This window comes from Xylaria bambusicola (assembly GCF_022495145.1).
Source record: "Xylaria bambusicola strain CBS 139988 unplaced genomic scaffold F5B22scaffold_84, whole genome shotgun sequence".
Taxonomy (NCBI): domain Eukaryota; kingdom Fungi; phylum Ascomycota; class Sordariomycetes; order Xylariales; family Xylariaceae; genus Xylaria; species Xylaria bambusicola.
Genome location: NW_025953637.1, coordinates 128,633 through 138,707, shown reverse-complemented (window position 1 = coordinate 138,707; position 10,075 = coordinate 128,633). Strand labels below are relative to the sequence as shown.

Below are 10,075 nucleotides of genomic sequence, written 5' to 3'. Positions count from 1 at the left end.
TATACCCTTGGAAATTTAAAAACTTCTTTTTTGTTTTTTTTTTTTTCTAAAAACACCCGTCTCCGTTCCGGTGTTAGTTTCTTGTTGTTTGGGCCCCCCCCCCCCCCCCCCCCCCCAAAACCCCAACCCATCTTCATCTAACCTCCCTCTATCACAGGCCCTCCAAATCCTAACATCCACGCAAACTCCCAACCCAACCCTAGTCCACTGCACGCAGGGCAAAGACCGGACAGGCATGATCATAGCCCTAACCCTGCTCATCCTGCGCGTGCCGACGGACGCCATAACTCATGACTATCTCCTCTCGCAGGCTGGTCTGAAGCCTGAGCGCGAGGAGCGCGTGGCTGAGATGAGGCACATTGGCCTTAGCCCCGAGTGGGGGGACTGTCCGCCCGAATTAATACAGCGCGTTTCCGAACATCTTGACGTGCGGTATGGTGGCGTTGATGGGTATTTAGATTCTATTGGTTTCGGCGCTGAGGATAGGGCACGGTTGGTTGAGGTTCTAGGTGCGTGATAGGGTTTTCGAGAAAAATGAAATGTTTCATGGATCAAGAGTTGTAGGTAGGGAATACATTGCAGTATCATGATTGAGTATTATACTGTCCAATGTAGACAATACTATTATTGTAGTGGGTAAAATTATTTGTGCGAGTTGGGCATTTGCATGGGGTTTGATTGGAATTAGTCTATTTCTTTCTAAAGCGACCTTGCATCCAGCAACGATACATCTTAAGCTTCTTTGCTCTATTAACAAGCATCCGTCTGTCAACGCCAAGCTCTTCGATATCAAACAGCTGTGAATCTACTTTCCCAGCAGATGGCTGTTGCGGGAGGGGATCAGACGTGGTTTCACTTGATCCAACCTCGTTCTCAGTGGTGGGCGTGTCTGTTCCCAACACGCCACTCCATATCCGAGCAAGTTCATCCTGCTTGAAGAAGTAAACACGAGTGCCATCGCCTCGAATATAGAAATTCTCTTCAAGGTAACGGCCTTTCTTGAACCGAACCTGGGCTAGATCACCCCTACCGTAGTCACGAAAGCAAACTTCTCCGCCCGGTTTTAGCACACGGTAAATATTCCGTACTGCTTGCTCCCACTGTAAGGGTGACAAGGCGGAGAAGATGAAGATCATCAACACGATGTCTACGGTGCTTTCTTTCACGCCGGGTGGCAGTTCTTCACCAGCCACGTCCCAGACATCGGCCTGCATCATCTCGTTATTGTACTCGGCATGAGAACGCATGACTTCTACGGCTTTCTTCGAGAAGTCACAAGCATGGAGTTTCAGCTTGGGATTCTTATTATTGGCCAAAATGGGGAAAGCAGTGTTACCAGCGCCAGCACCGACTTCTAGCACGATTTTGGGGCCGGCATCTTCAGTTGTCACTGTGGCCAACACAGGGAATTCCTGCTGCAACCACTTGCGATTCTTGAAGAAGTTGGCCGTATTATTCTTATAGAAAAGATTCCAAAATCTCGCGGGGTCCGAGTTGAATCTGTCTAAAGCCTTGATATTAGCAGAAGTCTAACACAATAGGCTCTTTTGTTTTGCAAATGAAGAAATGGTGTGATAAGTCAGATGGGAGCGAAAGACTATTTGGATGTAAGTTGTCATCAGATGTAATCAGATGAACTATGCATAATTGGGTATCATCACGACACCAAGACCCGTGAAAACTAGTAGACAAGGAATGCAATACGTACTCTTGTCAAAGTCGGAGACTGGCGATGCTCGCTGCATAGCAAACTGCTGCTCAGAGTACTCCTTGTACGCATCGTCAGTCTCCACATGATCCCATGCGTTGAACTCGAAGACGTCGTCGCCCTCCTCCAAGTAGCGTGAGCCGAACATGAAGGGATCGGTCCGCTTCATGTTGTGTTGCGGGTCATGGCTGCGATGAGGGGGCAACTGAGCATTTTGTACTTCAGTGCCCGGCTCAGATATCGTCTCTTGCACAGTCAAGGCAGAGGTCTGTTTCGCAAGGTCAAGCTCCGGCGAGGACGCCGCATCGACTGCAGTAGTCGTGGGAGCGGTCATTATATATAAGATATGATATGCAACACCGCTTCTTCTCTATGCGGGCATTCGCTCTCAATTACCGAGCATGGTTGGTGGTTGACATCCTCGAGGTTGTTTTGAACAACTGAAGAGGAGTGCCAGCGGAGAGAAGTGGGAGAGAAATAAATTCACGGGCGGTCAAAAAATAAAATAAACGGGATTACCTAAAGTTGGTTCGGCTGTGGCTGGTACGCTAAATGGCTGAGCAGATGTCGATCAGGCCGATCTAGGAACACCCTTGTGGCTGGCGCAGACTGCACTTACCTAAATTGTTCGTAGCACTAAGAAGCTTATCGGACGTCACTTCTCAGATCGCGCAGTTGCCGTAATACTTGAATAAATTCCAAGGAACATAAATCTCATGCCGATTTGTATTGTTAGAATAACTTAGAGTGCATCGACACCAGTTTCTAAATTAATTTTTGTAATGGATTCATTATAGCACGCGGAAGGATCTCTACATGTAAAATACTTAAAATAATCATTTTTCGCCATGCCACCAACCCGCCTCATCCTCCCGCGCCCACACCAGTTTACCTCGTCTCCCGTCCAACACTCGAGACGAACATTTCTCAGCTCCATTCTCGCCTCTGCGCCCGTGCCGCCACAAACTCTCACAGCCTCTCGTCGTCTCCCATACAACCACGCCGCTCTCTACAGCATAATAGCTGATATTGACAGGTACAGCGCCTTCCTACCATACTGCAGTTCTTCGCGTGTGACGTCCTGGACGGCGCACAAGGACTCCGAGTTCAGTCGTCACTGGCCGACTAGAGCCGACCTTACAGCTGGCTGGGGTGGTATAGAACAGACCTACACGAGCCGCGTATTCTGCGTGCCGGGGTCCATCGTGGAGGCTTTGAGCGGCGACGGCGCGCGTAGTGGGATTGCGCCGGATATACTGGCCAAGTACGGTCTGAAAGATGAGCCAACTGCTACGCCTTCTTCGACAATAGGGAGTGGGCGCAGCGGCGAGGAGGGCGTGTTCAAGACTCTAGTGACGCGGTGGACCGTGACCCCTAATGCATCAGACGGCAGAGGCGAGCAAACTGAGTGGAGTGACGTGAACCTGAACATTCGCTTCCAGTTCGCGAATCCACTATATGGGGCTGTCAGCTCGGCCGTCGCGGACAAGATCGCGCCGATAATGATCGAAGCATTTGTCGAGCGAGCGAGGACAATTCTAGGGTAGTACCATGAACGGCATCTAGAAATGTCATCAACTTGACACTAAATACTAGATGTTTTGGACAAAACTCTCATACTAAAGAAAACCACGAGCGACTCAAGGATTGCCTCAAGACATCCGTCTTTACTTCATCATTGACGTACCCGAAAACGCAATATACCTTCATATAGATACACCTTTCTACTTCTTAGATTGTATACCACGACATAGGTATATAGACGACTCACGGCAGAGAAAGTCGTTAGAGCACAATAACAAGTTCTATCAAGTTGAGAGTATTCGATTTTTTTTCTGTATACTTTCTTGGATCTTACAAAACGCAAATAAATCAGTGCAAGTGACCCGAAGCAGTTAGGGACACCTAGTCGTAGGGAAAATTTTCTAGACCAAATACCAATCGCAAATCTCTCCCTGCCTGGACTTCTTCATAGCCGCCTGTGCTTACGCCTGCGAACCGCCGCTGCCGCCGCCATTCCCATATGCCTTTCATATAATCGTCCCTCTTGATCTCGTCCAGTAACACGTCACTGGGCTTAAGGTGAAGCGCAAGTCCAACAGTTCATCCTAGCCCATGTTCAAAATTGGGATCCGCATTAGCAAACAGAGTGACAATAAGGACATCTCTTTCTTTAACAACGAGAAGCCTTGCCAGCGCCAATATTCGCCAATGTCGCTATAAGTCCGTAATGAATCCTCTCGGACTGGGGTATAATGCAAAACCAGCTAGGCAAGGAAAGCAATTTGATAAAAGACCCGTGTACTCTAGATGAATAGAAGAATGTGAACGCTACGAATCATGCTTGCAATGGAACAAAATCTTAAGCTGATAAAATCATGCCAACAAATCCCCAAAGCGTATGGAAGCCAATATTTATTTCTTGGCCCTTCAAGCATAAGATTAGCCAGCATTTCAAAGACAAATCTGTTCAAGGATTCGCTTACTTTCTCTTTGGAGGCTTGCCTACCATCCATGATAATACGCCTTGAGAACCTTTGGCTGGCTTTTTAGGTTTAACATTGACAACGTGAGGAGGCATTGAGCCACCCCCCATCTGATGGGGTGGTCTGGCACCAGGGTGAGGCGGTGGTATTGGCGGACCGCCAGGTGGTCGAGGACCAGGTCTTCCACCACCTTGCATAGGCATTCTCCCTGCCATACCAGCAAGGCCGGCAGCACCAGGAGGCATACCGGGACGCATGGGGCCGCCCATGCCTGGTCGGTCCATAGGCCACATTTGCATAGTGATTTGCCAGTCAGGTTCTACCACCTTATCCCACACTTGTGGGAGAATGATCTCGCCGTTGGGTCCGATTAGATCGTAATGACCAGCCTGCACATGAGGGCCAATCACATCGACATGCAGAAAGGCTTGCTTGATGAGATCTTCCATACCCTAGATGATATAATTGTTAGTCGTTATTTAAATAGAAACAGCTCAATCTCGGAACTCACCCCCCAAGTTTGACAGATATGATAGGGGAAGCTGAACTTCCTCCCAACAGCGTCTTTGAAGCGTATTGGTGCCTTGTCCTTGCCCATAGATTTCCGGTTTTGCTCTTCCGCCTTTACCTTTGCTTCCTCAAGGGCTAGCTTTTTGAATGCCTCATCGGCCTTCTTCTTGGCGTCCTCTGCAGCCTTGGCTTCCTCAGCTGCTTTTTTCTCGTCCTCAATCTTTTTACGAGCCTCCATTTCTGCCTTGAGTTTAGCTTCCTCTTGTAGGTTCTTTCTCCATTCTGCATCTTCTGCGGCTTTCTTGGCGGCCGCTTCCTTAGCCTCTGCTTCGGCTTTGATAGCTGCTTCCAGTCGGGCTTTAGCAGCTGCCTCAGCTGCGGCAGCCGCCTCTGCCTCTCTCTTTTGTCTCTCTTCAGCAGCTTTGCGCTCCGCTTCCAACCTGTCGCGTGCTTCACGTTCCATGCGAGCAATGGCCTCTGCCTCTCTCTTAGCACGTTCAGCCTCTGCCTTACGCTCAGCCTCCATTCTGTCACGAGCATCCCGTTCCAGGCGAGCGAGTGCTTCCGCCTCTCTTTTTGCTCGCTCGGCCTCCGCTCTACGCTCAGCTTCCAGCTTTTCACGTGCTTCTTTCTCAGCGCGGGCAACAGCCTCGGCTTCTCTTTTAGCTCGCTCGGCCTCTGCTCTGCGCTCGGCCTCGATGGCTTCACGTGCTGCCTTATCAGCTTCTCTTCGCGCGTCTTCTATCTCTTTTTTGGCCTTTTCCAGTGCAAGCTTTCGCTCTTCCGCACGAACTTCTTCATCTCTCCGCATCTGTTCCATCTTACGTGTGAACGCTTGTTCAGCCTCTTCCCTAATACGTGCCTCGAGATCCTTTTGTCTGGCTTCTGCTTCTCTCCTTTCATTCTCCTTCTTTATCTCAGCTAATTGCTTCTTCATGGCCTCCTTCTCAGGGTCTTCCTTTGGAGGTTCTGGAGGATTTGGTGTCCTTGGTGGAGCAATTTCGGTGGGTGGAGGTGGGGGTGCCTGCCAATGGTATTGTTGTAGATGGCCGGGCATTTGATAGCCAGCCGGGAAAAAGCTTCCGTGTGCGCCATATGGCATCATTTCATTCCGCCCGCCCCAGTGATTCGGAGCAGTAGGGTCGAAATAATTACCGCTAGTTGGGGTAGGTGCAAATGGGTTATTAGCACCATACGGCCCATAAGGAACTACACGGGACTCATAGCCATAACCACCAGCGCCAGCGTGACTTTGAGGATAACCTCCAGGTGGATGGCCGCCGCGGCCATAGTAGCCGGCCGCTGGTGGGCCATACCCACCGCCACGGCCGTATTCGTAGTATTCAGGATCCAGGCTGTCTGCAGGTGGGCGAGAGCCCCGGTGGTGAGATGATGGTCGATGGGCGAGTGTATGTTGCTGTCGATAGGATTCGCGTGGATGGCGACTATCAGGCCGGCGGGGTCTTGCTGGACTAGAGGCAGAATCTGAGGGGTCTAATTCGTCGTCAGAGTCGGCTAAGTCGTCGTCTTCCCAGCCGTCGTCTTCTTCGTCTTCGTCATACGAGGTGCTTTCCCTGCTAGGGTCTTCGTCGTCGTCGTAATAGTCGCTTGAGTGGGTAGTAGGAGTAGCACGGATGCGAATGCGAGTCCTGGATGTCCTGGATCGCTGAATATTAATCCCGTGTTTTGCAGATATTGAGGGAACCGAAGGGAGTCGCGGCTTACGACATTGGATGTGGAGAACTGGCTCAACGTCCTTTACTTATAACCTAAGTTGAGGATGGTAGAGTACAGGGACTTGCTGAAGAGATTATGCGTTGTGTTGCGTTACGCTGTGCTGTGTTATGCTGGTAGGTAGAAGCAATAACTTCCTTGATCGAGCCGCTACGATGATCCAATTCGAACTCAATAGGACGGTTGTCCAAAACAAGATGTTGGTGCCTGAGGAGAATATTTTCAAAATTGGAAATGCAGGGCAATTGATAGACTGAGCCGATGGCGGGGTGCTGTGTGCAGATTCGAAGTCTATCTAGTCTAATTTTGTGGTAGGGATGGCGGGAAGAGCAGCAGTGTGACTGATGGTGGCAGTAATTGGCCGACGCAGGAAACCCAGGAATTTGAGTGTGGATTCAGCTGAATTCACAAACTGGAGGCTAATAGGGCACCAGACTCTTATAACAATAACTAGGGCTTCTATCGAGTTCTTGTTTCGTTGCTGGGAGTCAGAGCGGTGCGTGGATGATCCTTGCTCAGCGAAGCCAAAGTGGTTGAGTTGGGCGGAAAAAATGGGTAGGATTGGGTTGGGTTGCTGCGAGTCTCGCGGTGTGTGGAAGGGCGAGCGAGTGAGGAGTGGGAGGAGTGATTGCGGGCGGTCCCAGGCCCTCTCTGGCAGCAGAGACAGAGCGGGCGAGAGCGGGGAGTGGAAGAGTTAGGTGGCAGTGGGTGGCAGTAGGTGGTACTCTGGTGGTACCTTGGTGCCAGTAATGGTAGCAGCAATGGTAGCAGCGGTGGTGGGCGTAGCGCCCAGCCGGCAGCGGGTTTGGGTGGGCTTGGTGGGCGGGCTTGGTTGGCTTCTTGTACTAGTGACCTCCAGATGCCCGGCGGCGGCAGCACAGCACAGCAGGGCAGGCAAGAGACCTAGAAAGAAGGTGGTGGTGACCACTCTGGACAGCCTGGACAGCCCCGGGGCCTCAGGCGCAGGTATGCAGGTAGCCGTAGCTATGTATGTACCTTGGGTAGGTAGTCTGAATGTATGCGACTAACCGGGCCTCCACCCTTGAGCTGTGGGCGGATCTCTTGGGTCCTTTCGGGTCCTTTCGAGGGCGTCGGTAAGCGACCAAAGGTGTACCCCGTACCAAATCAAGCGCGATCTGAGGTACGTGTAGGTAGTAGAGAGGAGAGACACTGTTGCACGATCCCTTCACGCAGAGGCTTAGAAGCCGCAGAAGGGAGCGGAGGGCTTTGAGGGGAAGCGGTCTCAGATGTGCGCTGCGAAGTTCAATCTCCCACGTCTCCTTTCTTCCCTTGTGTGTCAGGACACGAAGGAATCGGTGACGGCGGTCGAGTCAGAGGGGATCGACCGGTAGATATACACAAGGACGAGCGAGCACCTGGACCTGGCACTAGGTTAGACTACCTAAGACAACAGCCACGAGCCCGTGTCAGCGAGGGTGCTTGGTGTAGTGTATGCAACTAATAAGAGGGGCATCATCGAGCAGTTGCGCAAAGAGCGGTGGATCCTGTAGGTAAGACGGCGGGAGGGACTCGCAGGGTGGGCAAATCGGAGGCCAGCTTTTCACAGAACCAAGGCATAACCAAGGCATAACATCCAACTCTAGTGTCTCCCAGGCGTCCCCAGTCGCATCGCCCAAGCCGCAACAACACCCGGTCCATCTACTTACAAATGGAGCAGGCATGTTGTAGGCATGTTGTAGGTAGGTATGTATGTATGTATGTATGTACAGTAGGTAAATAGGTATGGATCACCACTAGCCGACCTCGATTGGGATCACGATGCACCTCTTATCGTCTATACACTTGCATCGAATAAGAGGCTGGACTAAACCAAACAAACTCCGAATGTAATTCCCACTACTACTTAGGTGTTGTTTTCCCCATAGTTCAAGCATGGGCAGATTCCAATGTGCTTGTGGGCAGCTCACGATTTGAAAGGATCCGAGATGCATGGCTCGGCACAGATAGGTACTCAAAGTACCAACACAATGGGTGCATGGCTGAGATAATAGGAAGACAGGGGACGAACTCAGCGTCGTACTTACAAGAGACAATAGGGATGCGTTTGACACCAATATCGACACCCAAAGTGCTGATTACCCGAAAAGGAAACACCAGGAAGAAGAAAACGCACACCGGGCAGAGTGCAGATATGTGGCGTGGTGACAACGGCGAAAGATAGAGGCAGAGATTAACCCGTCGACTGTCTACCTGTAGACTTCGAGCAAGGCCGAAGCAACACGTTATGTAGGGCGGGAAGAGTGACAATTGTTAAGTGGGCTAATGTGAGTTGTTGGCCGGCAGGGATTTTAGTGTAAAGTACACTATGTAGATATGATCATGGGATACTGTAGACCAGTTTCAGAGGCGGTGCTTTTGGCAGTTAGTAGAATCGGACTAACTAGTCTAGTAATTAACAATCTTCGAGCATGGGTACTGCAGAACTGGACCGAGGGAGGAGGAGGAGGAGATAGAGTTGCGCGACAAGCTGTCCGTGAGACTATCAACTTACCTGCCCGCCAACCACAGCGAGAGGAGCATCCCTAGCGGTAGATGCAGGATTTGGTACACCGCCGCTGCATGGATCATTGCCGTAGGAGGTAGCGCAGATGCAACTACTTAAGCACATATGTAGTACCATACGCACGTAGTACATATATATATATATATATCTATATGCGATTGTCCAGGTTCTGCAATCTGCAAGCTGTTTGCCACCCGAAAGAACTCATCATGCAGCATGTCTGGGTAAGAAAGAGGGGAGTCCCAGGCAATCACACGTTGGGTTCGGTTTTGATTTAGTTCATACCTAGAGAATGATAGAGAGGAGCCTCAACCAAGCAAACCCAGACACTTACACCGAAAAAATGAACAGCAGCGAAACCCCTTGCATCTTCAATGGCCCCCCCATACCTGTGCTTACTTAGTAATTAAGTGGAATGGACAGGTCGTCATCTTCTGGCCAGTAGATATTCTTGGCCTGCCCCATCGTTTGGTTGCCTTGCCATCTCCTCAGAATTTCACAAATGTTCTAGACGGTCGGAGGGGTCACCAGATAATACGTTACTCTGTCCGAGTGGAGAGGGAAGAGCCAACCTCTTGAGAACAAAGACCGGTAAAGCCCCGTCTGCGTCCAACGTTTGCTGAATACCAGAGATGTGCGTATCAGTCAAAATCCGGTCTGGAAACAGCATATTTGATATTTGTTGTAGGGGCTCTTAGGGCCTATCATGTACATGTAAGATTAGGACATCTAGTATATCCCATGCATTGTAAAAGCCCGGATCGATCTCGGATGTTTGGCATGGTGTCATCGCGCCCTGCGAGACGTAGCTGTAAGTAGGTAGGGTAATTCAGTCGTACAGCATCTGCCGAGAACATGGTCTCTGGTGAATGATTAGTGAATAACTATAATGAAACAGCTGTGAAGCCAGGCACCTTCGCTCGCTGGGCTATTGTTTACTACAAATACTTTGTTACGCCACCTTGTCTCTTTTACATCCCTGCCTGATTCGATTCTGCGCAGACAAACCCGACGGCACGAAACTCATGGAAAAGAGCTCGGACCGCGACAACTCATCTATGCCTTTAACCAAACGATAAAAGTACATGGAAATATGTGCTGCCAGCAAGACAG

The 10,075-nt window shown here is 50.4% G+C and overlaps 4 protein-coding genes across 4 annotated transcripts; 2 read left to right on the top strand and 2 right to left on the bottom strand.

Moving 5' to 3' along the window:
• Positions 1 to 144: 144 nt before the first annotated feature.
• F5B22DRAFT_558419 (uncharacterized protein) lies at positions 145 to 603 on the top strand. The gene has a single exon (XM_047973016.1). The coding sequence runs from the start codon at positions 236 to 238 to the stop codon at positions 515 to 517; it is 282 nt and encodes a 93-aa protein (XP_047825211.1). The 5' UTR covers positions 145 to 235; the 3' UTR covers positions 518 to 603.
• Positions 604 to 656: 53 nt separating this feature from the next.
• On the bottom strand, positions 657 to 2,196 carry F5B22DRAFT_629959 (methyltransferase). The gene is made up of 2 exons (XM_047976511.1): positions 1,709 to 2,196; positions 657 to 1,504 (listed from the first exon to the last, which is right to left on the bottom strand). The coding sequence occupies exons 1-2, from the start codon at positions 2,040 to 2,042 to the stop codon at positions 690 to 692; spliced, it is 1,149 nt and encodes a 382-aa protein (XP_047825210.1). The 5' UTR covers positions 2,043 to 2,196; the 3' UTR covers positions 657 to 689.
• Positions 2,197 to 2,366: 170 nt separating this feature from the next.
• Positions 2,367 to 3,781, top strand: F5B22DRAFT_558245 (uncharacterized protein). Its single transcript, XM_047973015.1, has one exon. It carries the CDS (start codon positions 2,557 to 2,559, stop codon positions 3,253 to 3,255), a length of 699 nt encoding a protein of 232 aa, XP_047825209.1. The 5' UTR covers positions 2,367 to 2,556; the 3' UTR covers positions 3,256 to 3,781.
• On the bottom strand, positions 3,723 to 6,608 carry F5B22DRAFT_558233 (uncharacterized protein). Its single transcript, XM_047973014.1, has 3 exons — positions 6,430 to 6,608; positions 4,706 to 6,362; positions 3,723 to 4,646 (listed from the first exon to the last, which is right to left on the bottom strand). Exons 1-3 carry the CDS (start codon positions 6,432 to 6,434, stop codon positions 4,191 to 4,193), a joined length of 2,118 nt encoding a protein of 705 aa, XP_047825208.1. The 5' UTR covers positions 6,435 to 6,608; the 3' UTR covers positions 3,723 to 4,190.
• Positions 6,609 to 10,075: the final 3,467 nt, after the last annotated feature.